This window comes from Taudactylus pleione, unplaced genomic scaffold (genome assembly GCF_031769625.1).
Source record: "Taudactylus pleione unplaced genomic scaffold, aTauple2 ptg000041l, whole genome shotgun sequence".
Classification (NCBI taxonomy): domain Eukaryota; kingdom Metazoa; phylum Chordata; class Amphibia; order Anura; family Myobatrachidae; genus Taudactylus; species Taudactylus pleione.
In genome coordinates, this window is record NW_028284443.1 from 8,342,763 (window position 1) to 8,368,479 (window position 25,717).

The 25,717-nt window shown below is 46.5% G+C and overlaps 1 protein-coding gene across 3 annotated transcripts in view; it reads right to left on the minus strand.

The window, feature by feature from the left end:
* Positions 1-25,717, minus strand: part of TUBGCP6 (tubulin gamma complex component 6) — a 140,897-nt gene that overhangs the window by 14,469 nt on the left and 100,711 nt on the right. For all 3 annotated transcript variants that reach the window (XM_088457624.1, XM_088457622.1, XM_088457623.1), the window contains 3 exons: positions 22,096-22,215; positions 11,136-12,345; positions 9,551-9,624 (listed from right to left, as the gene is read on the minus strand). In XM_088457624.1, coding sequence (XP_088313750.1) covers positions 9,551-9,624; positions 11,136-12,345; positions 22,096-22,215 — 1,404 coding nt within the window. The remainder of the gene's footprint in view (positions 1-9,550; positions 9,625-11,135; positions 12,346-22,095; positions 22,216-25,717) is intronic.

The following is a 25,717-nucleotide window of genomic DNA, read 5'->3' on the forward strand; positions in this document are numbered from 1 at the left end:
TCAGTTTTGTCTAACAAAACCCAAAATGAGAGACCAGCAGTACAGAAAGAGGGAGACAGCGGGGCAAAATTAAACAATTCTCCAGCGGGAAAAATTCTAACAAGGATTACAAGAAAAGAAAACCTGAACAAGAATAGCACAAAGACAATACGAAAAGGGAGAGTGTCTACTGTCCACCCATGACAATTAGAATCAACGTAAGTACAAAAATTCAATTTTCTCCAACATCCATAGGTTGACAATGACGTAGTATCAATGGATATCCCAAAGCTGCTCCAAAAAGGAGGGTAAACTGGACGAAAAAATTTGAAACCTGTAAAATTTAGTAAAGGCAAGCACTGTCTTGCACAACTTCTCAGCAGAGGCCCTATGCCGCCCAAGATGCACCCATCGATCCAGTAGAATATGAACTTTCAGGTACAGAAACAAGCAGATGTTCCCCAAGGTAAGCCTGGTGCATTAATAAAGTAATCAATTTGGTAATTGTCTGTTTGGAAGCTGGCCAGCCTCTCTTGTGGATAATCTTAAGGTCCAACAGGTCATCTGTCCAGAGTCATACAGACATAGATCTGCAATGCACTTTAGGCTGAAGAGTTGGTTTGGTTCTAAGCAAAGGTCCGTTGACATGACAAAGTAGGTAAGGAGATTGATAATATAGAGCCACTAATGATCTTACACACCAATGTTATCATGCTAATATCTGGCTGCTCTCATCATTGAAAGGTCTCTTCCCAGAGGTGAAGGGTATGTCTGCTGAGGAAGTCTACCTCCCACCTGGGAATGAATACCATGGAAAGCTCACACTGAAAATCTGTAAATAGAATTGCCTAAGAGGTTCACACCATCTCTTAATTATAGCATTTCATACCATGTATCATATGGAACCTTCAATTACATTACACATATGTATAAACAGTCAAAAGAATTGCACTATGTATCAAAATATCAGGACCACATTGATTCTTAACCCTCTACAGTATGTTAGAGGCTATCTTCAAATATAATCATATAGCACTCAATTAGAGCTGTGTTGGGTAAACTGTTACTAGATCTAGGTCTGATAGAGTATACAGAGATTATCTGATACAGAGCGGTAAGAGAAGGCCCAAGTAATTCATTCACTAGGAAGTGTTAGTGCATCTTGAAATTCAATAATCCACCATTAAGCATGAAAAGTCTGGTATTTTTAAAAGACATGAGTCTGCATGGCAAATCATACAGATAAGGGATGACCAATACACCCAAGATCTGAGAGTGACAAGCATAACTGCCATGGTGATGGTGAACACCTTCAGTGTTGTGCCCAGAATGAAGGATAGGGTTTCAAATTGAACGGAATAGCAAAACTGAGAGGGCACCAACAAGATATTTAAGGACTTCACAAAAAGTGGAAAAGAACAATCCAGTTTCTGGACAAGAAAGAGAATTGAGTAAAAGCTCAAATCTTTCTACAGTTCTGATACTGAAGAAATCACTCCTGCACAGAAAGTAAAAACTTCACAGCTTGTCCCATGGAAAAATATTTTGTTTATGGGAAGACCTGTAGTAAAAAAAAAAGCACCAGGGTGAAGACTTCAGAAGATCTATAATGTATTCCTAGGACTGATGATGCCTCTCATCAAAGATTTTGTGGTGCAATAGAACAAATGGCAATGAAAGAGCAAGCATATGGGCCCCCAATACAAAAACATCCAGGTGGGCCAGGTACCATCATGCTGACTCTCTATGAGAATGCTTGGGAGCTTGCCCCTTACCTGAAAAAACCTGACTGCCTTGTTTACCACTGGAAGACTGACACCTAACCTTCCCGGAGGAGTGAAATTAGCAAACTCTAGGTACCTTCCAGAGTACGTAATGGACATCAGAGCACTCAGCATCAGCTTCCCAAGTACAAAGCCAGAGCACAAAGGAAAACTCTGAATCAGAGCTCACCACCACCTCATTCTCATGTTCTGGGAACAAGACAGACTCAAACTAATTCTGTGGCTGTGAACATGTAGAAAACTGGAACTTTCCTTCCTTGAGACCCAATAGGATTGTCAAGTGCTGACAAAGGGGGTCATTCAGACCCACTCGCGAGCGGCAGTACGCTCGCAAGTGGGTCGATGTTCCCCACTGCGCATGCGCACGACGGAGGGAGCTCCGTCGTGCGCATGCGCGAGACCCGGGGAGCGACGGGCTTTCCATCGCTCCGGGTCTCGCACCAAAGGGGGCGTACTGTCTATGTTGATTGACAGCACGCCCCCTTTGGTGGGCGTGCCGGCCAGACGGAGGCGTTCCCATGGGAACCCCTACCGTCTGAAGCCGGCCCCACTGACATCACTAGTGATGTCAGTGGGAGTGATTTTGGCTCTGATAGAGCCAAAATCACTCTAGGGCTTGCGGCCGCAGGGTCTCCGTCACTCTAGGGCTTGCTACCGCAGGGTCTCCGTTGCAAGTCCGATGGTCGAGACCATCGCGACCATCTTTTAGGCCGCTCGCATATGCTATGGGTGGTCACCCACAGCTATACGAGCGGCCAGGAGGCCGCTCCATTTTCATGGAGGAGGGCCCTGATTCAGAGCGAGCGCTCTGGTCAGAGCGTCCGGCTCTGAATCAGGCCCAAAGTGCTAAAGGGTGTTTAGAGACTACAAAAGGAGTAATGTTGATGCCCATGTTTGCCATAACATTCCTGGAGAAAACTAGGAGGGAGAATCCCACCCAGCACCTAACAATGCTTGATCATCTCTGCAAGCTCTATAATAGCATACTCCTTCTCAGGGGGTGACACCCTGGACAGGGAATGATACAGTTCAGAGTGACATCTGGAGCAGGCAAAATCATATGCCACTTACCATCTCCCAGGCTGAGCTCTGAACATAATCCCCTTCCTGGAAAATATGAGATATGGTAAGAACTTACCCTTGTTATCTCTTTATCTACGAAGTCCATAGAGTTCCACAGGATACCTTGGGGTATAGGCGATGGCGGCAGACATCAGGCACCTCAGAGTTAAAGCTTTCAGCCTCCCAGGATGCACTGGGGTCCCTCTCCTATACCCCGCCCCCGAGCTAAGGCAAATCAGTTACGTAACAAGCCATAGGCCGGAGGTGGAGAAGAGAGAGAGAGAAGAAAGTTCTGGAACACACAAAAATTACATTCTCACCAGAAGGAGACGGAAAAACCAGAGCAAAGCCCATCTGCAATACAGTTGCGACACGGTGGGAGTCCTGTGGAACCCTATGGACTTCGTAGAAATAGAGATAACAAGGGTAAGTTCTTGCCATATCTCATTTTCTACTTCAGGGTCCATAGGGTATCCACAGGATACCTTGGGGATGTCCCAAAGCAGTATCCTTTAAGGGTGGGGATGCTCCTGTGCTGAAAGGAGAATCCGCCGCCCGAAGGAAGCATCCTGAGAGGTGAAGGTATCAAATGCATTATACCTCACAAAGGTATGGACAGATGACCATGTGGCTGCCTTGCAAAGCTGAACAGCACCACGGCGAACTGTCCACGAAGGACCCACAGACCTAGTGGAATGAGCTTTAACAGAGGATGGAACAGGAAGGCCTTCATGAATGTAAGCCTCAGAAATTGCCATGCAAATCCATCCTGCCAAAGTTTGCTTAGTGGCAGGCCAACCCTTCTTACGGAAGCCATAGAGGACAAACAAGGAGTCCGATTTCCTAAATGAATTGGTACGGCCAAAATAAATCCTTAGAGCATGTACCACATCCAAGGAGGCCTCACCAACCGAGATGTCTGGAGAATTAAAGGCTGGCACAATGATTTCCTCGTTAATGTGGAAACTAGATACCACCTTAGGTAGGAAACCAGGGCGAGTGCGAAGCACCGCCCTGGCCCTATGAAGAATTAGAAAGGGATTTCGACATGAGAGAGCCCCCAATTCTGAGACCCTTCTGGCCAAAGCAATGGCCAGAAGAAACACAGTCTTAGCTGTAAGCCAATTTAAATCCACTGAGCCCAGTGGTTCAATTGGCGGTCCTTGGAGAGCCCTCAGGACAGCCAAATCCCAAGGAGCCACTGGTGGAACAAAGGGAGGCTAAATACGAAGTACACCTTGCAGAAAGGTGCGGACATCAGGAAGAGTAGCAATCCTACGCTGAAACCACACTGACAGGGCAGAAACTTGCACCTTCAGAGAAGCAAGGCAAAGACCATGATCTAAGCCCGCCTGTAGGAAAGCCAACACCCTAGATATCCTGAACACCTGAGGATCATAGCCTCTATGGCGACTCCATTCAAAGAAAGTATGCCATACTCGGTGGTAAATTCTTGCAGACGCAGGCTTCCGAGCTCTGAGCATGGCATTAACTACAGAGCTGGAAAAACCCCTGGACCTTAAGAGGGCTGTCTCAACAGCCACGCCGTCAAAGACAGACGACCCAGGTTCAGATAACTGCAAAGACCCTGAGACAATAGGTCTGGACGTTGAGGAAACAGCATCGGAGTGTCTACGGAGAGACTCCGAAGATCTGAGTACCAGTGACGTCTGGGCCACGCTGGAGCTATCAGCAGGAGCTTGCTGCCTTCTTGCTTGAATTTTCGAACCACTCGAGGAAGAAGGGAGAACGGAGGGAAGAGGTACGCAAACCGGAAGGTCCACCGGACCGACAGAGCGTCCACCAGAATGGCCGTGTCTCTTGTTCTTGACTCGTACACAGGCAGCTTGTGGTTGTGTCGGGAGGCCATGAGGTCTATCTCTGGAAGACCCCACTTGTTCACCATGAGTTGAAACACCTCCTGGTGAAGAGACCATTCTCCTGGATGCACGTCTTGACAGCTGAGAAAGTATGCTTCTCAGTTGAGGACTCCCGGTATAAACACCGCCGAGATGGCAGGGAGATTGCCCTCCGCCCAAGTCAAGATGCGGGACACCTCTGTCAGCGACGCCTGACTTCGGGTTCCTCCTTGGCGTTTTATGTAAGCCACCGTGGTGGCGTTGTCTGGTTATACCTTCACGGGTTTTCCGTGGAGAACATGTTTTGCTTGCTGGAGAGCTTTGAATACCGCCCTGGAGTCCACCTGCCCTGGAACAAGTGTGGACCCGTCACTGCTCCCCAGCCTCGGAGACTGGCGTCCGTTGTCAGAAGGACCCAGTTTGCCACCCAAAAGGGGAGTCCCTTGTTCAGGTGAGTCGTCTGCAGCCACCAGGCCAGAGACAGACGTACCTCCAGAGAAAGCACCATGGTCTGTGTCTTTATCCGATGGGGCAACCCATTCCATCTGGAGAGGATCAATTTCTGCAGATGTCTGGAGTGAAACAGGGCATATTCCACCATGTCGAACATTGACACCATGGAGCCCAGTAACCTCATTGCCTAGTGAACAGACACTCGGCGGCTCTGAAGGCAACTGCGTACCCTTGCATGTAATGCAGAGATCTTTTCCTCCGTCATAAAGATCCTCTGTTGTTGAGAGTCCAACAGGGCCCCGAGATGGAGCATCCTCTGCGAGGGAACCGGAGGGGATTTCTTTCAGTTTTTCAACCAGCCGTGATTCTGCAATACAGATATTGTCAGTTGCAGATGGCGCTAGAGGATCGCTGGAGACCCTGCTAACAACAGAAAGTTGTCCAGATAAGGCAACAAGCGGACCCCCTGCATCCGCAGGTGGGCTGCCATGACTTTGGTAAAGACTCGAGGTGCTGTGGCCAGACCAAAGGGCAGTTCCTGGAACTAGAAATGTCAGTCGAGCACTGCAAACCTGAGGAATTGCTGGTGTGCTAAGAGAATAGGGACAACGACACCATGAAATCCCCAGGCTCCATTGCCAGATTAATGGAACGCAGGGTCTCCATCCTGAAGAGAGGAACCCTCAAGGACTTGTTGAGGGATTTGAGGATGGGTTGGTAAGACCCATTGGGTTTCTGCACCAGAAAGAGATTGGAATAGAAACCCATGCCCCTCTGGGATAACGGAACAGGCACTATATCTCCAGCCTGGAGCATAGAGTGCAACACCTTTTGGAGTTCCAGGGCCTTGTCCTGACCTGACGGAAGGCCTGTGGTGAAAAACCGTCTGGGAGGCCTTCGCCGGAAGGAGAGGGCATACCCCCTGAGAGACCACTTCATGTACCCAAGTATCCTTGGTAGTCAGGTACCAGCACTGGGTGAACTGAAGCAGGCGGCCTCCCACTCTGGGGTCCCCCAAGGGAAGGCACGTCCAGTTTTGTCTAACAAAACCCAAAATGAGAGACCAGCAGTACAGAAAGAGGGAGACAGCGGGGCAAAATTAAACAATTCTCCAGCGGGAAAAATTCTAACAAGGATTACAAGAAAAGAAAACCTGAACAAGAACAGCACAAAGACAATACGAAAAGGGAGAGTGTCTACTGTCCACCCATGACAATTAGAATCAACGTAAGTACAAAAATTCAATTTTCTCCAACATCCATAGGTTGACAATGACGTAGTATCAATGGATATCCCAAAGCTGCTCCAAAAAGAAGGGTAAACTGGACGAAAAAATTTGAAACCTGTAAAATTTAGTAAAGGCAAGCACTGAAGGCTTATCATCCGACTTGGGAGTAGGACGTCTTGTACTCCAAGCCTGGCTTAGCAGATTTCCTGTTACCCGACTGTCTGGGAAAGCACTGGATCTTGGACTTACCCTGGGCCCTATAAGGCCGAAAGGACGAATTACCAGACCCTGATGGGACTGTAGCCGATGGCAAACACGCAGATTTAGCTGCTGCCAGTATGGCCACAATTTTGGCCAGGTCAGGATTAAACAGGACCTGTCCATTAAAGGTCAAGCATTCCAATCCCTTCTTGGAATCTGCGTCCGCTTTCCAAGAGTGCAACCACAGGAAGCGGAGAACCGCTACTGCTGCCGAGGAGATTCTGGAAGTGAGGAGACTTATATCTAAGGCTGCCTCATTGATGTACGTGGCTGAGTCTCTGAGATTGCCCACTAACTCCACCTGTTCAGGGGAAGAGTCAGTGTCCAGAGCCGCTTACAAGGTATCCGCCCACCGCTCCATGGCTCTGGCCACCCAGCACAAGGCCATAGCCGGTCTGGAAGCCCCTCCAGCAAGGGAATAAATGAATTTCAGGCATATTTCCACCTTGCGATCCGTAACATCCTTTAAGGAGGACATGTGGAGGGCATGGGCAATGTAGCACTCCTCACTAGGCGTGCGACATGAGAATCCACCTGGGTAGGTGTTTCCCATTTTGAAAAATAATTATCCGCAAATGGGTATGGAAAGGCCAAGCGTTTTTGAGGCTGGAACTGCTTACCCGGATTTTTCCACGCCTCCTCTCAATGATCCACTAACTGACCAGATAAGGGAGATGCCACTGTATTTCCTCCAACATCATTAAAGAAGGCGTATCCTCATCCTCAATCAACAAGGCAGCACGGACTGCCCGTATACGGCCGGGTATATAGACTTTAGATTTAGACTCCGCCTCCTTTGCACGAAGGGGCTCTTTGTAAAAAGGTCAATAAATTTCACCGTCATCAGACGTCATGTCATCATCATCATACTGAGCCGTCTGAGTCAATAAAGGTGCTTAGAAGGCCGCAATGGTGACTCCCCCTGTAAAACGTCCATCAGGTACTGTACCATAGTGGACAATGAATTCACCCACACAGGCTCCTACGAGATCTGAGGGGGCGAAACCGAGAGACCCTAAGGTATCATCAACTGACTGGGGGACCCGTGCATCGGTGATGAGACTACCGTCTGCTGCGATAACCCCATCTGGGGAAACGCAGGGGGCATCGCCAATTGGCCCACAACGGTTGTAAGTGCCTTAGCAAAACAAGCCCAGGGCGGTTCCTGCACAGGCACAGCGACAGTAATCGGGCGTGATATGAGATAACATGCCCTGCATAAACCCTGAGTGTTCACATCTCCCTCCGCTAACCGTACATTACATGTGGTACATTTTAGCTGAAGAGGATATTCACGTTCACTCCCAGACATGATGAGTGTAAACGGAGCGTATGTGACTCCCCACACAGACACTTTGTTTACTGTGAGGCAATGAACACCCTGCAACACTGCACCGCAAGGGCTTTAGCAGAGGAAGAACAGGGATAGTAAAATGGCTGACAGAAGTGAAAGTACAGTCAGACAGCGCTAGCAGATTGTCACATACAATGCAGAAATAATTAAATAATCTGCACTACAAGCACTATGATCAACTACACAGACCAGAGCCTGGTAGGAAACAGCGCTGCACACTCTGACCTTATCGGAGGAGAGGTATGCAGGGGGACCCGGACCGCAATGCCACCTGTATCAAACTCCAACAGCGTTTGCACACTTCCTAGAAAATGGCCGCCGAGGAGCTGAGAGGAGGCGGGCCCAGGGAAGGAGAGCTGACACAGCTCACAAGACCGCTGTGGAAAGGCAATGTGCAGCGTGGGAGGCGCTGGCTGTGAGACAGGGAAGGCGCGCTCCCCTGACATGCTGTTAACCCATGGGAAGCTGGAGCATATCCACACTGCTGCAGCCCGCTGTCAGGATCAGTACCTGGCACAACACGCAGCCTGTCCCCAGGAAGCCTCCTGCCTGAGGACCAAACGACTGTGAATCGACGGGTACCCTCCACGGGACCCCGCCGCTTACCTGACCCCTTAAATGCGACCTCAGACACCCACCAGCTTCCCTGGATCAGTACCGGCGTTCTGGTCTGGCGGGGTGAAGGAGCGACAGCATAGATGTCTGGTTGACTGTCTATGCTGTACAGCTCATGATGTCCAGCAAAGCTGCTTGAAAATATACTTATGGGGCTGTAACAGCCCCCCTTTGAATATGGTGATCCGACTCCGAGCCGGGCACCTACGAAACTGATTTGCCTTGGCTCGGGGTATAGGGGAGGAACCCCAGTGCATCCTTGGAGGCTGAAAACTTTAACTCTGAGGTGCCCGATGTCTGCCGCCATCGCCTATACCCCAGGGTATCCTGTGGATACTCTATGGACCAAGAAGTAGAAATAGAAAATAAAAGACGAGAATTATAGTACAGATGCAGTCTGCATAACCCAGAAGGATGTGGAACTGCTAAAGACACAGGCCAGAGACAGGGAAGAGCAGCCAGAAAAACCCAGCGCACCAACACACCTCACCACTTATTTCCTTTCCTATTTTTCCTTGCCACTGAGGTTAACATGTAAAATAATAATGAATCAAATTAAAAAACAGCTAAGAGTAACATCAGCCCATAAAAAGATGCCCAGATGCTGCAGGCAATCAAACTAAACTGAGGTCTCCTGGCGTCATCGAGGTATAAAAGGGGAAGAAGCTTCTTACAGTGCAGGATCCCTGCTCCACACTCTATACTCCATTGTACTATTCCAGTGTCCTCCACTGAATATGGAGACAAATAAAACATTACATATAGATCAACTATACACATTGGTACAACATCAAATCATTATTTCCCTATATAATTGAAATGTGTAATACGCAAAACTTAGAAACTTTCAACTTATCAGTTCAAGCAAGTGTAAGCATACAAACGGTGTTTCAATTTAAAGTACAGCATAAAGAATCACATTTTGTCATTCCTAGAGCTATCTGAAGCTACTTACCTGTACATCTGTAAGGGATCCTGGCCTGCGATCTTCTGGTATATTTTCAACTACTGGACCAGAAAACAGAACATCTAATAGGAAAATGAAATCCTGTTAGTGTAAATAAAAATAAGTGGATACTCTTGTTCCTACACTACTATATAGAAGTAACATTTGTAAACTAGCTGCCTGTGTTTATTCTCTAGTCTCAGACTATATTCAATACACCACCAGTATCCCTTATGACTATTGTTAGCTCTGGTAAACCTTGCACAAGGAAAGCACAGGGAATTATTCATTTATTGTAACATTAATTCCTAAAACAATTCACAATGATCTTTATATAATATGTCATTCTGTATTTAGAGTGTAAACTTATTCCTGCTACATATGATGATAACTCTCTCAATGGACCACCATAACTATAATTCCTTATGGTCTACTTTCATTGATGACTTTAGAGCTACGAGCCTGATTCAGAGATGGACGCTAATGTGGTCCCAGCTGCGATTTTGTGCGCAATGCAGCTGTGAAAATATGCTAATGGTTGCAAAGATCACCCGAGCATAGAGACGCTCACTGCTGTCTTCTGATCTGCGTATGCCGTCGCATACCTGCGTAAATATCGGTAACATCGACACACATCCAGCAGCCATTTTGCCCTTACGTCAGGTCTGACCAGCCGCATGACACTGCAGCTCTCCTCGCATGCTGAGCTCTAATGCTGCCAATGTAATCGCAATGGCTAATTTATGCACGCCCATGAAACTAGGTACAAACTGTCAGACACGCCTGCATTTTTGTGACTACCCCCGTTATCACCCCCAAATGCTGACTACCTGTCAATCACTTTGTGAATGTTCTGCAGATATAGAGCATATGATCAGTATTTACACTGAAGCAACATATATGTATACAGATTTCTACATGACTGGCAACTTCGATAAATATGTGCATCGATTACACAACCATATGTTATAACTCTGTATATAATAAGCCCTAAATAATTTATTATAAATGGATGAATTTTATTCTCACATTAGCCTGAGAAGAAAAAATCAAATTTGGCATTGTATGTGCAGCAATTGTGAACATTAAGGATTGGTATATTCAAAATGGGAGTAGGGTGAAGAGGACTGTTATGCTGCGTACACACTTAACGATGTGTACCCAGCCGATGTCTAGTGCGGCGGGTCCCGGAATCGGCAAGTGCGTACACAGTCGCCGATGCCGAGAGCAACAGCGCGACAGCAGGGACCATGCTGCATTCAGCAGCATGGTACCCGCTGACTATATTGCCTATCAGACCTGCATTCAGGTCCAACAGGCGATGTCGCTGATGAAGTGCGGGAGTGCGCATAGTTAGCGACATAGCGGGTACACACTGCCCGATGTGGATGAAATATCGTCTAGTGTGTATCTGTAGTTTAGTAGTATAGTAGTTATCTATACATGCTGATTTGTTGCACTGAATATCAAAACGCAGTTATTCAGAAAATCACTGTAAGGAACATTGAACAGAATCAGCCTGTGTTACAGATAATAGGTTACGATGTTTGTTTAGTCTTAGCTTTACAGTACACATGTATGTCTTAGTACATACCAACTTCAAGGCCTTGTACAATTTCTTTAACACTACTGGATGACAATGCCGTTACAATATCAGGTGAACTTGTCTGTTCTGAGTGGAGGTCTTTTATTTCAGAAATTTCACTAGCACTGTAGGATTCTGTTCTTTCCCCATACAACACATTTTGAACTGTGGAGTCAGATGGATGGGCAAATTCTGATTTAGGATCTATTGTCACATTGCTGTCCACGGTTGGAGAGCAGTCTTCAATTTTAATGCTTGATTGTGAGGCATATCCATATGTGCTACAGTGTGGTTTTGCTAGCTCTATGTCAGAAACAAGCCCTCCAATCTTTATATGGGACTGTGACACATGTCCATGGATATTCCATCTAGGGTGCGAAGACAAAACATTAGAAACATTCTCTCCAATTTTGATATTGGCATTGGATGCATGACCATGAACATTCCAACGTGGTCTTGATGGCTTTACATACGAGACATTTTCACCAATCTTGATATTCCCCTGAGATACATGTCCATGAATATTCTGACTGGGTTTTGAAGGATCTATATCAGAAGTATACTCCCCCATTTTTATGTGACCTGCAGAGATATGACCATGTACATTCCGCCGAGGATGAGCAGGTTCAACATCAGACATGTACTCCCCGATATTTATATGAGAATCAGAGCAGTGGCCATGTTGACTAGGCTGTGGCTGGGACACAGTGATGTCAGGAACATATTCTCCTACTTTAATATTGGCATCTGATGAATGTCCATGGATATTCCAAAATGGTCTTCTAGGTTGTTCATTAAACACATATCCACCAATTTCAATGTGTCCTTGAGAAACCTGTGTAAATGCCATTGGCTTCAAGATTGTGTTAAAGTCATAATCATTTACAGGTCTAACACATGATGTATCTGTAATATCTGTATTCTCTGTGGCTTTAGCAAGATCTGAACCAATATCTTTTAAAGCATCATCAACACAAGACTGATCTCCAGTCAGTTCAGTATTAGGTTTCTCAGTGGGTGGAAGAAAATCTGAAAAATTCATGTCGGGAGTGCACAGGCTGGGGTCACTAATATCTGTGTCTCTTTCATCTGCTAGACTGAGGGAAATTTCTTTATTTTTTGATGATGAATTCACAGTTGTATGTGTGGAAAGAGGACTTTCAGTTCTCCTTTCTTCTTCATTAATATTCCCAACTGAAGTGGGTTCAGCAACTAATGTCTACAGAAAAAAAATAATCTGCATCAGAGTTCATGGAAAGTAATATTACACATTTTTCTGGGATTAGTTGAAATCAAAAATTGCTTTTCGTCTCAAAACACTGAAACAAAATAACCATAGGATGCCACTTAGCAACGCCAAATGCCTTTTATCTCAAATATGCGTCTTAGTTGCATCAATAATGCGACAAAAGTACAATGCAAGGGTACACAGACTATTGGGGATAGCAGTACATGTACTTCTGTGTGCGACTTAGTTCCGATACCAGCAGCCACGCCATGACTTCTGCCACATATTGTTACGCTTTATCTGTGTATGTACACACTTCATGCCAATTCATGTGCAACAAAAGTACTAATTATTGCCCCTTGTACGCTGAGCTGCGCCATAAGGCACAAAAATGCCAGGTGAATGAGAACAAGGCGACTTTGGTTCTTACCTGCTAAATCTGTTTCTCTGAAGTTCTGGGGGAACTGGAGATGACAAAAGGGTATAGTGTGCTGGAGGTGGCTAGACACTTAAGGCTTAACTTTATTAGAACAGCCCAGGCTCCTCCACCCCTATACCCCACCAGCTACACAGGCCAGGCAGTTTTAGTTTAGCAAAGCACAAGAGGTAGAGGGAAAGGAGAGGAGGAGAAATCCCAGGCACACAACACAATCAGACAAAAAGGTGAGGAACGAATGGGAGGGCATCCAGTGTCCCCTAGGTCTTCAATGAAACAGATTTAGCAGGTAAGAACCAAAATCTTGTTTTCTCTTTCAGTTCCTGGAGGACACTGAAGATGACATGGGGATGTCCCAAAGCTGTCCACTAAGGGAGGAAATGCTTGTGAGCTGCATGTAGTACTCTCCGACCAAAACTTGCATCTCTAAATACAAAGTTGTTTGAAGCGGTAAAACCAAATTTTAAAAAAAGTGTGTGCCGAGGACCAAGTGGCGGCCCTGCAAATCTGCTCCGCCGAGGCCCCCCTTCGAGCCACCCAAGACGGTCCCACCAACCTAGTGGGTGGCAACCAAAGTAGTAACTGGAAGGTCCGCTGATACGTAGGCCTGACAGGTGACTTCACGTATCCAGCGAGCAATGGTTTGCCAGGACGCAGGCCAACCTCTCTTGACCACTGAATAGAGAACAAACAGAAAATCCGAGCGACGAAATTCACTAGAGCGTTCCATGTAAATGCGGAGAGCCCTAACAGCAGCCAAATACTCAAGAGACTATTGTGAACCACCGGAATCCTGAAAGGACGGGACAACAATCTCCTGATTTACATAAAATCTGGAAACAACTTTTGGAAGAAAAGACCGGGTAGTTCTTAATACTGCCCGGTCTGGATGAAAAATCAAGAACGGAGACCTGTGAGATAAGGCACTCAGAAACTTGGCGGGCCGTAGTAATGGGCAACAGAAAAACTGTTTTAGGTCAACTGACTAAGGGCTAAAAAAGAGTGCTTTGGAGAGCCCGGAGAACAATTAAATCCCAGGGTTCCACTGGAGGCACAAACGGAGGCTGGATGTGGAGAACCACCTGGAGGAAAGCTTAATGGCTGGAATGATTGCCAAGCGTCTCTGAAAATAAATAGAAGGTGCAGAGACCTGGACCTTCAATGAAGACAGATGCAGGCCCAATCCACTCCGGACTGAAAGAAAGATAAAACCTTAGCAACAAGGAAAATGTCTGGTTTAAATTTCTGCCAAACACGAAGGAGAAATAGGTTTCTCCAAACCCTGTAGTAGGCCCGAGCCGATGCTGGTTTTCGCGCAAAAAGCATGGAACCAATCAACACGTCATAAAATCCTCTTGCCCTCAGGAGGGCTGTCTAAAGAGCCACCCCATCAAAGACAGAGGCTTGAGGTCCGGGTGGACGCAAGGTCCTGGAGATCGGCATACCACGCCCTGCAAAGGTCAAGCTGGAGCCACCAGAATGACAGCGTCTCCGTCTTGTTTTATCTTGCGCACTACCCAAGCAGGAGGAACATCGGATTGGGGGGAGGATTTACATCAGAGAAAGAGTCCAAGGGAATGACAGTGCATCCATGTGGGGTGCCCTCGGATACAGAGTCCTGGAGCAGTAACGGGGAAGTTTGTGGTTGAGGCGAGAGGCCATCAGGTCTATGAGTGGATGACCCCAACTGGTTGAAAATGCCTGTGTGGAGAAGCTACTCTCCGGAGTGGACATCCAGACAGCTGAGATAGTTGGCCTCCCAGTTGTACACCCCTGACCGCAGACAGCTGACAGAGTTGGGAGAAACCTCTACACCCATTTCAGAATTTTGGCCACCTCCTGTATGGCCTGGCAGCTTCTTGTGCCACCGTGACAATTTATGTAAGCGACAGCCGTTGCGTTGTCTGAGCGGATCTCGACAGGCAGGCCCTGGAGAAGGGGACGTGCCTGACACAAGGCCTTGTAGATCGCCCGGAGTTCTAAAATGAAGACGAGATTAGTGTCTGACCAACGTCCCTGAAAAGTCGCCTCCTGAATGACTGCCCCCAGTCCCTGAGGCTGGCGTCCGTGGTGAGAAGAACCCACTGATGAATTAAGAAGGGCCGACCCTTGTCTAGATGAGACGCCTGAAGCCACCAGAGAAGGGAATGACGAGCCTCCAGGGAAAGTGAGAAAATCTGAGACTTGATCCGAAAGGCGAGAGCCGTTCCATTTGGCCAGATAGAAAAAACTCGGATCAAGACCAGAAGCAACACAATCTTGTCCCTGGGAAGAAAGACTCGTTGACTCGAGTCGGTTTTAAACTGGAATTACATCAACTGATGAGCCACCTGTGAGACTGAAGCAGCTGAATCGAGAGGAAGAGATAATTAGCAGGGAGAAGATCGTCCAGGTATGGGATTATCTGGACACCCTGTAGCCGCAGGGCCACTGCCATGACTGACATCACCTTGGAGAATACCCGAGGTGCTGTTGACAACCCGAGGGTAAGGCTCGAAACTGGTCCGAGAGAACTGCAAATCTCAGGAACAGTTGGTGTTCCTCTGAAATCTGGACATTCAAGTAAACGTCCTTTACATCCAGGGATACAAGAAAATCCCCCTGTTCCAGAGACTGTAGAATCATCTGCAAGGACTCCATCTTGAATTTGGGAACCCGGAGGAAAAAATTCAGGGTTTTTAGGTTCAGTATCGGCCGGAAAGAACCATCTGGTTTCCCCACAAGGAAGAGATTGGCATAAAAACCGGTGCCCTTTGATGTGGATGAACATGGGAAATAACTCCCGAGTCCAGAAGGGACTGAACACATGCCGAAAGCGCTCCCGCTGTGTACGTATCGTGAGGTAGACCGGTTGTGAAAAATAAGAGTTATGGTAGACTTACCATTGATAACTCTTTTTCTTCGAGGTCCATAGGGTCCACAGGGATACCATGGGGTAATGTGATTGGAGAGATCCAGACACCAAACAGTTAAAGCTTTCTGCTCCCAGGATGCCTCGGGTCCTCCCCCATCCATAGGCCCTCAGTTTTGTAAACAAGCCTCAAGGCAGGAGAAGAAAGAACAATAATACACCAGAAGCACTCACACAAGATGAGGGAATCTGTGACCAAAAGAAAAAATACCCAATGCAGCCAGGTGTTTCATCTGTGGACCCCGAAGAAAAAGAGTTATCAAATGGAAAGTCTACCATAACTCTTATTTTCTTTTTCAGGGTCCATAGGGATCCACAGGGATACCACGGGGATGTCCTAAAGCAGTTCCCCTAAGGATGGGGGACGCCCCTGAGCAGAAAGGAGAACTTTCCACCCAAAGGAAGCATCCTGAGAGGCAAATGTATCAAAGGCGTAGAACCTAAGAAAAGTGTGGACAGAAGACTACGTGTCTGCCTTGCACAATTGTTCAGCAGAGGCAACACGACTAAATGCCCATGACGGCCCTACAGACCGAGTAGAATTTGCTGTCACCGTGTGTGGGACAGGAAGATCAGCCTGTGTGTACACCTGAGAGATAGTCATATGTAACCATCGAGCCAGGGTCTGCTTGTTAACTGGCTATCCTCGTTTGTGAAGACCATAGAATTCAAAAAGAGCATCTGATTTTCTAACAGAGTTTGTACACTCTTCATATATACGGAGAGCACGAACTACATCCAGGGAGGCTTCACCTACAGAAAGGTCTGGAGTCTCAAAAACTGGAACTACAATTTCTTAATTTACATGAAAACTGGACACTACCTCAGGAAGGTAACCCTCCCTTGTACGAAGAACAGCTCTATCCTGGTGAAAAATTAAAATTGGGGAGCAACAAGAGAGCGCTGCCAAGTCAGAGACTCTGTGTGCAGAAGAAAGAGCAAGGAGAAATAGTGTCTTTGCTGTAAACTATTTTAACCTCTGGAGTCCAGAGGTTAAAATGGGGGAGATTGTTGCCCCTTAAGAACCAAAAGAAAGATCCGACGGTGCTACCGGTGGGGCAAAAGGAGGCTGAACTCGCAGAACTCCCTGAAAAAAAATTCTAACATCTGGTAATGAAGCAATCTTTCTCTGGAACCAGACTGACAATGCAGAAACCTGCACTCTCAAAGTGGCCAGGCGGAGACCAAGGTCTAACCCAGGACAGTCGACTGTGCCATACTCTGACTAGAATGGCCATAAACATCCCTCCAGGAAGGCTGTATAGGAGGTGCAAACATGGTATGCTGTTGACACCCCATACAAGGAGGCAGCATGGGAGTAGCCATACGATCCACAAACCGCTTCATTACTTTAGATAAGGAGGACACCCAAGATGGCTCTTGTTCAGAGGCAGGTAAACTGGACTGGTGAGGTCGCTCTTTATAACAGACAACAGACAAATCATCCTTTATAATACCCTGAGGGGGCAAACCGGCCATACAGAAATGACATGAAACCAGCACAGGGACCTCCACCTCCTGTTTCCCTTTACCTTTTGACATATTCAAAATTAAAGGCAACAAATGCAATAATTTGAGACAGTCTTCACAGCTACTAGTAAATGTGAAGTACCCAGAAAACACCCCCACCCCAAAGGGATGGAGAGAAAAAAAGTGATAGCTATAATTGACAGTCAGAAGTAAAAGACAGTATCAATACAGCAGCTAGCAAACAGTCACATACAATGCATGTGTAATATAGTTGCAATAGACTCTAAATCAACTAACCAAACACGAGGAATGGTAGGAGAGAGTACTATATAACTGATCCAAGGGAGAGGTATACAGGGATACTGTCCCAAACCCTCCTGAGACTAACAGTTACAGCAGCGAACAGATAGTGGATTGTGAGCATCTCATATACACGAGGAGGGTAAGAGGAGTGACCCAGACACGCGAACACCTCTGATGGATCTGTGTCTGGGTCAGGGGAGGAGCTGCCGAGGGAGCGCCTACCTCCCCTAAGCTACATTAACTGGCTGGGTACGCTGGCCTCGTGGCAGCAGAAACATCTGCTGACGATCGCAGACGATAAGGCCCCGGTGGCCTAGTGAGGACGCGGATACTCCGGGCCCTGACTGCAGCGGCTTCCGTTGCCGGAAGCAAGAACTGCATCGCGCGATTCCCCATAAGTGAGGAATCGCATTACCTGACCTCTCCATGCGTCCGGTTGCAGTCTGGGTCCCAGCCTCGCTGCTAGTAAGCTCAGCCATGACCCGCCGAAATCACCACCAACTGGTGTTGCGGCCCGGCGGAGGTAGATGGAGTCTTAATTCAGACGCTCAGTACTGCCAACCCAAAAACATAGAATATAAAACATAAAATAAAAGCTTAGGACTGCCTGAGCAGTCCCGTTAGAAAGGTGCGTCTGAATCCTGACGCACCAAACAAACTGAGGGCCTGAGGCTGGGGGCGGGGTATATATGTGAGAGCTGAAAGCTTTAACTGTTTGGTGCCTGGATCTCTCCAAACACATTACGCCATGGTATCCCTATGGACCCTGAAGAAGAAAAGCGATGGGGAGGAGGCTCTTTGAAATAAAGGACATACCCTCGACTCACCACGCTGCGAACCCAAGAATCGGGGGCATTGTTTTGCACCATTCCTTGCAAAACAACTACAGATAGTCTTACATTTGGGAGCCCCCAGGAGGGAGTCTAGCCCGTCATGCAGTTTGCTTTTCAGTGGGCTTGGGGGTAAGCTTGGTGCCTGCCCACTACTGTTTAACTTTGGGTCATCCACCACGAGAGGAAGAAGCATGACCACGAAAGGAAGTCTTGGACCTGGGACGCCCTTGGGGACGAAAGGACCGAAAAGGAGGGACTTTTGGCTTGGCCGCTGTAGTTGGCAGGAATGCCCACATAGAGGCAGCCGCAGAAGCAATGAACTTATCCAGTTCAGGGCCAAAAAGGGACTCTAAAGCAGTGGTACCAAACTCGGGCTCATCAGCTTTTGTGGGACTATATACCCCAGTATGCCATGCCACAGTTTTAGCATGCCCTAATAGCAAAACTGTGGCACTGCATGCTGGGATGCGTAGTTCCACTGCAGCTGGAGGGCCTGAGTTTGACACCACTGCTCTAAAGCCTTTTTAGATTCAGAGTACGCTCGCGATGTACAAAGCCAGAGGGCTCTCGTGGCCGCTGCTGATGCCAAAATCCGAACCGAAAGGATACAGGAGTCCAGAGATGTTTCAGATAGGTCGCTGCCTCCCTGATATTGTCCACAGTAGACAGAAGGTCAGACCCTCATAAAGAGAATCAGCCCATCTCTCCAAAGCCCTGGAAACCCATGCCGAAAGCTAGAGTTGGTTTCATGGAAGTGCCTGCAGTTCAAAAAATAACCTTAAAGGAATACTTCTAGTTTCCTATCCGTAGCTTCCTAGGGAGAGGAAGGGTGGTGGCCTTAGCCAACCAAGCTATGGGAGCGTCCACCATAGGAGGAGTCTCCCATTTAGACCTATCGATGACAGTAGTGGATAAAAAGTCGTCTAGAGTTCAGGAACCACTTCAGCACAGGTGGAAGACTTTCTCGTGGAGCTTAAGGAGGAAAGGATAATGCATCCTGAGGTGGAGCGTCCCCCGAATCCTTAATGAGCGGAACAAAACGATCCGCTGTAATTAAAGCTTCCACGTTGATGGCAATAGAATGTTCTTCAGGAGCAGACAACATATCTGGATCAGATTCCTGTTGACAATAGTCTTCAGGAAGAGAGGAAATCCATATCGTAACCAGACTGGATGGGCAGCCGGATCCAACAACTGTTGGAGGGAGGTGAATACCTGGACCAGGCACTGAACCGACTGGGAGAGAAACTGCGCCTACAGAGGCTCCACCATCTGCTGTGGAATGGAAGAAGGTCCTGCCGGGGAATCCTGAGGCTCTTGCCGAAACAGGGCCAGCTGCCTAGACAGTTCTGTAACTGCTAGGGAAAAATTAGTGGCCCATGCCACTTTAGGAGAGGGACCTACTACCTGGGGACTGTTTTGCAGCGCTGTAGCGGACCACATAAACAACCATGGTCCGGAATGGAAAGCACAAAAAGGATCCTTACATTTTTTGCAGGAAAGATGAAGCACCCTTCTCAAAGACAGCTCTTAAACCCCCATGAAACATGTTGAAAAACTGAACACACATGAAGGTTGGTGAGTGGTGAGAGAATCAGTTAAACACTACACAAAACTGTTAACTGGCGATAACAATTTTACACCCTCTAATGATGAATAAACCGCATGAGAGAGCAAAGGGGAAGAGAAAAGAAATGAAAAACAGACAGAAATATTCCCAATATAATGCAGTAAAGCTATAATACTCTCGCACAGCTAAAAAGAGTATGGGGAGAGCTAAAAGCATACAAATAGACAGATTTTCTGCCTACACCAATACCAAACCTAGAGGGTAAGGTAAGGTGGGCAAAAAAATACTATAACCTGGCCCAGGTGAGGTATATAGGAGGAGGAGACCAGGCACTCTCCACAGGCAGGCACCTCAAGTGTTATAAGGTGGTCACCCGGCGTTCAGTGGGAGGAGAGTGGGGTGGTCTCTGGACTTACTGCTCGGCAGGGAGTGCGTCACAGAGAACAGGAAGGGGAGAATGGACTAAGCCCCCCCCATCCTTGGGCAACCTTGTACAGGGACCCCTGCACATTTAATAACGCCCCTCCATTCTGGGTTAATAGTCTCCAGTGGTCTAGTGGGGGTATGGGTGTCCGATCCCAAATTTCTGCCCCTGGTATGCACTGCAAATATTATTGGAAATTTTGTTCATTATCTTGGTGTTCTTTATTGCAAGGGGGGTCTTCATGCCTCCTGGATGGTTGATGTATGACACCAAGGTGGTTTTGTCAGGTTGATTCCTAAAGGGGTTTAGGCACCACACTTAGCTGGGGACCATTATTGTCCGCTTACATATGTTAAAGGGTAAAAACTAAAATGACACAGACCTATGTGTGTAGCCTGTTTGTAAAGCGGAAACTAGTTCCATTATGAAAGGAGTTAGATCTGGAAAGCATACATCTTGCAAACTGCAAGGCTTCTAACGTTCAGACCATCTTACCTGGATCTTTCATGCACAAACGTACTGACATCCATCTGGAAATCAACAGACACTTCCCTAGTTTTTACTAGAAATCTAACTTTTCCCTTGCTATTATCAAACATCTATTCTAGAAAATACCAGCTCTTGGGACACAATCAGATTGTACTTCTGGTAATTGATTATCCAAATCACAGATCTCTAGAGTCTGTGCCAGTAACTGGTATTGTTTCTGAAGCAAGGATTCTGCCTTAGTCAAATAAATATCCATATAAATTATGAAAAGGCCTGCATGTATATCTGACAAGGACAAATAGTCTTGCAGAGAAACATGCTATGAGGAATATCTGTCTCTATTACTCATTTTGTTCAGATCACACATACAGGGCCAATTGAATCTCAATTATTTATTAATGAGCTGTGTAATCAAACATGTTGTATGTATGAACTTTATTACTCTGTGCAAGATAGCGTCATAATGTCATCACCACAATGTCGACATTGTTGAAATGTCGACCTCAATAGTAACATATTCCCCTCCCTCACCTCTATATTAACACATTCCCCTCTCACTGCTGTACTAGCACATTGCCCTCCCATACCTGTGTAGTAACACATTCCCTTCCCTCACTATTCAAATAGGGGAGCCACACCAACTGGCAGTGATGTTTGGCAGCACTTGGGATGATAGTAGGTGTTTGAATTTGGAACTGAGCTGCAGCCACAATGAGACAGTCAGACAGGACATTGCACAGGGAGAGGAAACATTTTAGCACTTTTAACAACCTTAGGAGTAAAATTTTTTAAAATATTTGCCTAGTGGACACCTACATCATGGAAGGAATATACTCAACGATTCCCATGTTTCTAGGTCCTGGGGTTTGGGTGTTGATGAGTCAGTCAGGATAGATATATATATATATATATATATATATATATATATAAAAATACTGTGAAATAAATATATGTAAAAAAATGCTGTGAAATATATATAAAAAAATACTGTGAAAATATACATACATACACATATATATATATATATATACACACACACACACACACACATTATATATATATATCTATATATATATATATATATATACACATACATATATATATATATATATATGCTACAAGTTGTTGCCATTCCAAATCAAACTTGGTATCAAACAAATTTAAGGAAGCAAATAATAGCAATAGGTCTGTGCAATTGTCCTTGAAAAAGTACTCTGAGCATAATCAAATACGCTTAAAAACAAGACCTCTAAAACATGCACATTTTATGGAGATGTGAAGAAAAGAGATAAGACAAAAACTAACCTGATCTGCTTGATCATCCACTGGTATAATTGAATTAGACACTGCATCATGTATTTCTGAATGTGGTAGAGTATTTATTTCATCTCTAGACTGAGTCACTGGATATTGCTTCATCAATTCCTAAAATAAAACTTTCTAGAATTACGATCATTCTCAAATATCAGCAAAAAATATTTTCCCACAGGTGCTTAAAAGTAGTGTCCATACCCTTTAGTGTACATAGATGGTAGTTTGCAGGTTTTGGATTATGCTTGCTCCGTTGCGTTGCATTGAAAGCATGTCAGATCAATCGGTCCTTCTTAATGGAAACAGATTATGTGCCTAACCACTAGTGGCTATCAAGAGTTGTTACACCAGCTTTGTGGGGTTTTTTTCCCCATTCATGTTAAGGGTACATTCATTTCAATGGGGTTGCACACTACATGAAGATGTAGCAGGCTGCACCATCATCAACTGGTTTGCTTGCACATTAACAGAGATTCAGTAATGCTGCCCATGCATTACACAATGCGGGGACGACGGCACGATTACGACGCCGTCGTCTCCCGCGGGGTGAAGTGCATACACTGAACGTTCAGTGTATGCAGATCAATCATCCCCGAACATGGCAACGTGACGGCAGTCAGGTTGACCGTCATGTTCGGGCGATGATTGATGTTAAAAACGACCAGCGGGCGCTTCGCTGGTTGTTTTTAACCCTTTACTGCCCGATTTGCGGGCGATTACCAAGCGATGGAGCGATAACGACCATCGTTATCGCTCCATCGCTAGGTTTAATCGCCTAGTGGATGGGCAGCATTAGCTTCTATTGCTATATGATCAAAGCACGGAACTCCCATATCACAAGTAGAAATCAATCTGGGACACTTCTGATTGGTTTAATGAATAATGACATTCCTGCTCAATCCATTCTATACATTTTTATTTATTGCTTGTTTTTATTTTCCTTATAATACAAATAAAGAAGACACTCAGTGGATTATGTAGAGTTCACTTAAATTACAAATAAGGAATACGTTTTAGTATTATTTTTCTTTTTAATTACGAATGGTAGAAAAAGGAGGGGGGTTTAACCCCCTATTGTTCCTCAGCACACTGAATAGTACCTGCAACAATATATGAAGACTATATGGTCATAGAAATCAGAGATATTAGTTGCATGCATTTGCAAACACATGGGAAGCTGCTAGGCCACGTCACGGCCCCTCTGTCCACAGCAGTCCCCAACACTAAGGGGTTCACATCCGGGGCGCAGTGCACCCCGAAAAACGTCCAGCCCTGGACCCCCCCCAGGGCATCACACGGAAAATGGAAAAAGAGTGACAGTGCAGTGTCAAGTATAGCTGTGTAAGACTAATTAATGAGTGTTGGAAAAAGGGGTTAAAATATATGTGAATTATTACATGAAAAAAATACAAACATAATATGTGATGTAAAAAGCAACTATGTGTATTAAGTGGTGATGCCATGAGGGGGCCCAGCCAGACCAGCCCCGGGATCTTACGCCCGAATGCTCACCCCAAATGTAAATTATACCAATTATAAGGCCTCCTGATAAAGGCACATATAAATTTTGTCAAATGTAAGGCCTCCTGATAAAGGCACATACATAAATGCATCCACATTGAGAGCCAGCTTACCTGGGAGTCACCCCTGGGAACTCCAACTAGCACTACTAGAACCAGCATGCCCTACTAATGCTGGCTCCTTCATGCCACTCATACCAAACAAACAAAAAATGGCAGCTGCTCAATCAATCTAGCAGCACTAATCAGGTGCATGAAAGGGAGGGGTCATACTAAGTAGAAAAAGGAGGGGGGTTTAACCCCCTATTGTTCCTCAGCACACTGAATAGTACCTGCAACAATATATGAAGACTATATGGTCATAGAAATCAGAGATATTAGTTGCATGCATTTGCATGTGGGCAGCCCTAGTGATGTCAGTAGGGCTGCCCACAAACGCCAGGCATTCCTAAGGGTATGCCTGCATTCGTGCAGCCACCCTCCCTCCCCGCCTACAAAACGGGGCGAGCTGTCAATCAACATCGACAGCCGCCCTGTCTTGTAGCGAGACCCGTAGCGAAGGAGCAGCCGTCGCTGGACGAGTCACGCTCATGCGCATGCCGGAGGAGGCGCATGCGCAGTGGGGGACAACCGACCCACTTGCTCTTCCCCAGGTGTGGCATGGGGGCATTGACCGAGCCATCGTCCTGCCGCAGGCACAGAAACCTTTCTGGCTCGATTGCTGGACGTTTTTTTTTTCCAGCCGACCTTGGATCGTCGTGCCTCGAGCTCCACAGAGTGGGTAGTTTCATTCAGAGCCCACAGCATGGAGGCCAACTCATATCCGCTCTGTGTATGGAAGGCATGCCCTCACCGTTTTGGGCAGGTAGTCTTTCTTCCAAAGTCATTGATCGAATCTGCCCAGCCATGATACCATGCACATTGCATTGAAGGTATCACAACTAGGCTCTTTTTGGGTTTCAATTTGTGACTGATACTCGGGCGTCACAGTTCCGATCCTTCCTAGGTCGCTGGTTTCACGACATTGCAGGGTCTCCCGTTTTCTTGTTGGCGCCTTCAGCTCTGAAAGTGGTCTTCGACATTTCTCTCCAGCAGGGTTTTTAACGCTTGGGGTCGCCAGTGCACTACCCTTACTGACCTTGGTCTCATCCATTCTGTGGGTGCCTTGTCCGTCGCTCTTGCGGAGCATTTGCTTTTTGGGCATGAGACTCTCCACTTAGCGACCATTCATTGGACTATGGTCACTCGCGGGAGTTCCATTGGGTACGTATCCAGCCTTGTAAGGGTTGCTCGGCATCCCTCTAGTCTAGGTTGCTGGTGCTGTGCAACATGATTCTACAATAAATAGACCTACAAAAAAGGAGAGTGATGGTAAAACTTACCTTTGTTAACTCTCTTTCTTCGAAGTCCAAAGGGTCCACAAGGAGACAATGGGGTGTAGGTGGAACCTAGGAGGACCGGACACCAACAGCAAAGCTTTTCAATCCCAGGATGCTCCGGTCCTTCCTCCTATATCCCGCCCACAGCTGGGGCAACTCAGTTTTGTTAAAAAGCTCAAGGCAGGAGAGAGGAAAATTGGCACACTAAAGAATCACTCTCACACAGAGAAGGAAACAAGTGACCAAGAGAAGAAACCCATAGGGCGGGTGCCCTGTGGACCTTATGGACTTCGAAGAAAGAGTTAACAAAAGGGAAGTTTTACCACAACTCTCCTTTTCTTCTTCAGGGTCCATATGGCTCCACAGGGAGACAATGGGGATGTCCCAAAGCAGTTGTTCAAGGGCGGGAATGCTCCTGAGCTGATAGGAGAACCCTACGCCTGAAGGAAGCATCCTGAGAGGCAAATGTATCAAAGGCATAAACCTAAGAAAGGTGTGGACAGAATACCAGGTGGGTGCCCTGCATATCTGTTCAGCTGAGGTGCCACACCGGGCTGCCCACGAGGGACCCACAGAGCGAGTAGAATGAGCAGATACTGTAGCCGGCACAGGAAGGCCAGACTACGTGTAAGCCTGTGAGATAGTCATGCTGCGGTAAAATGTATGTAGTAAAAACAAAAAGGGTGCTGAAAATCAGAATTTTAGAACACCTGCGGA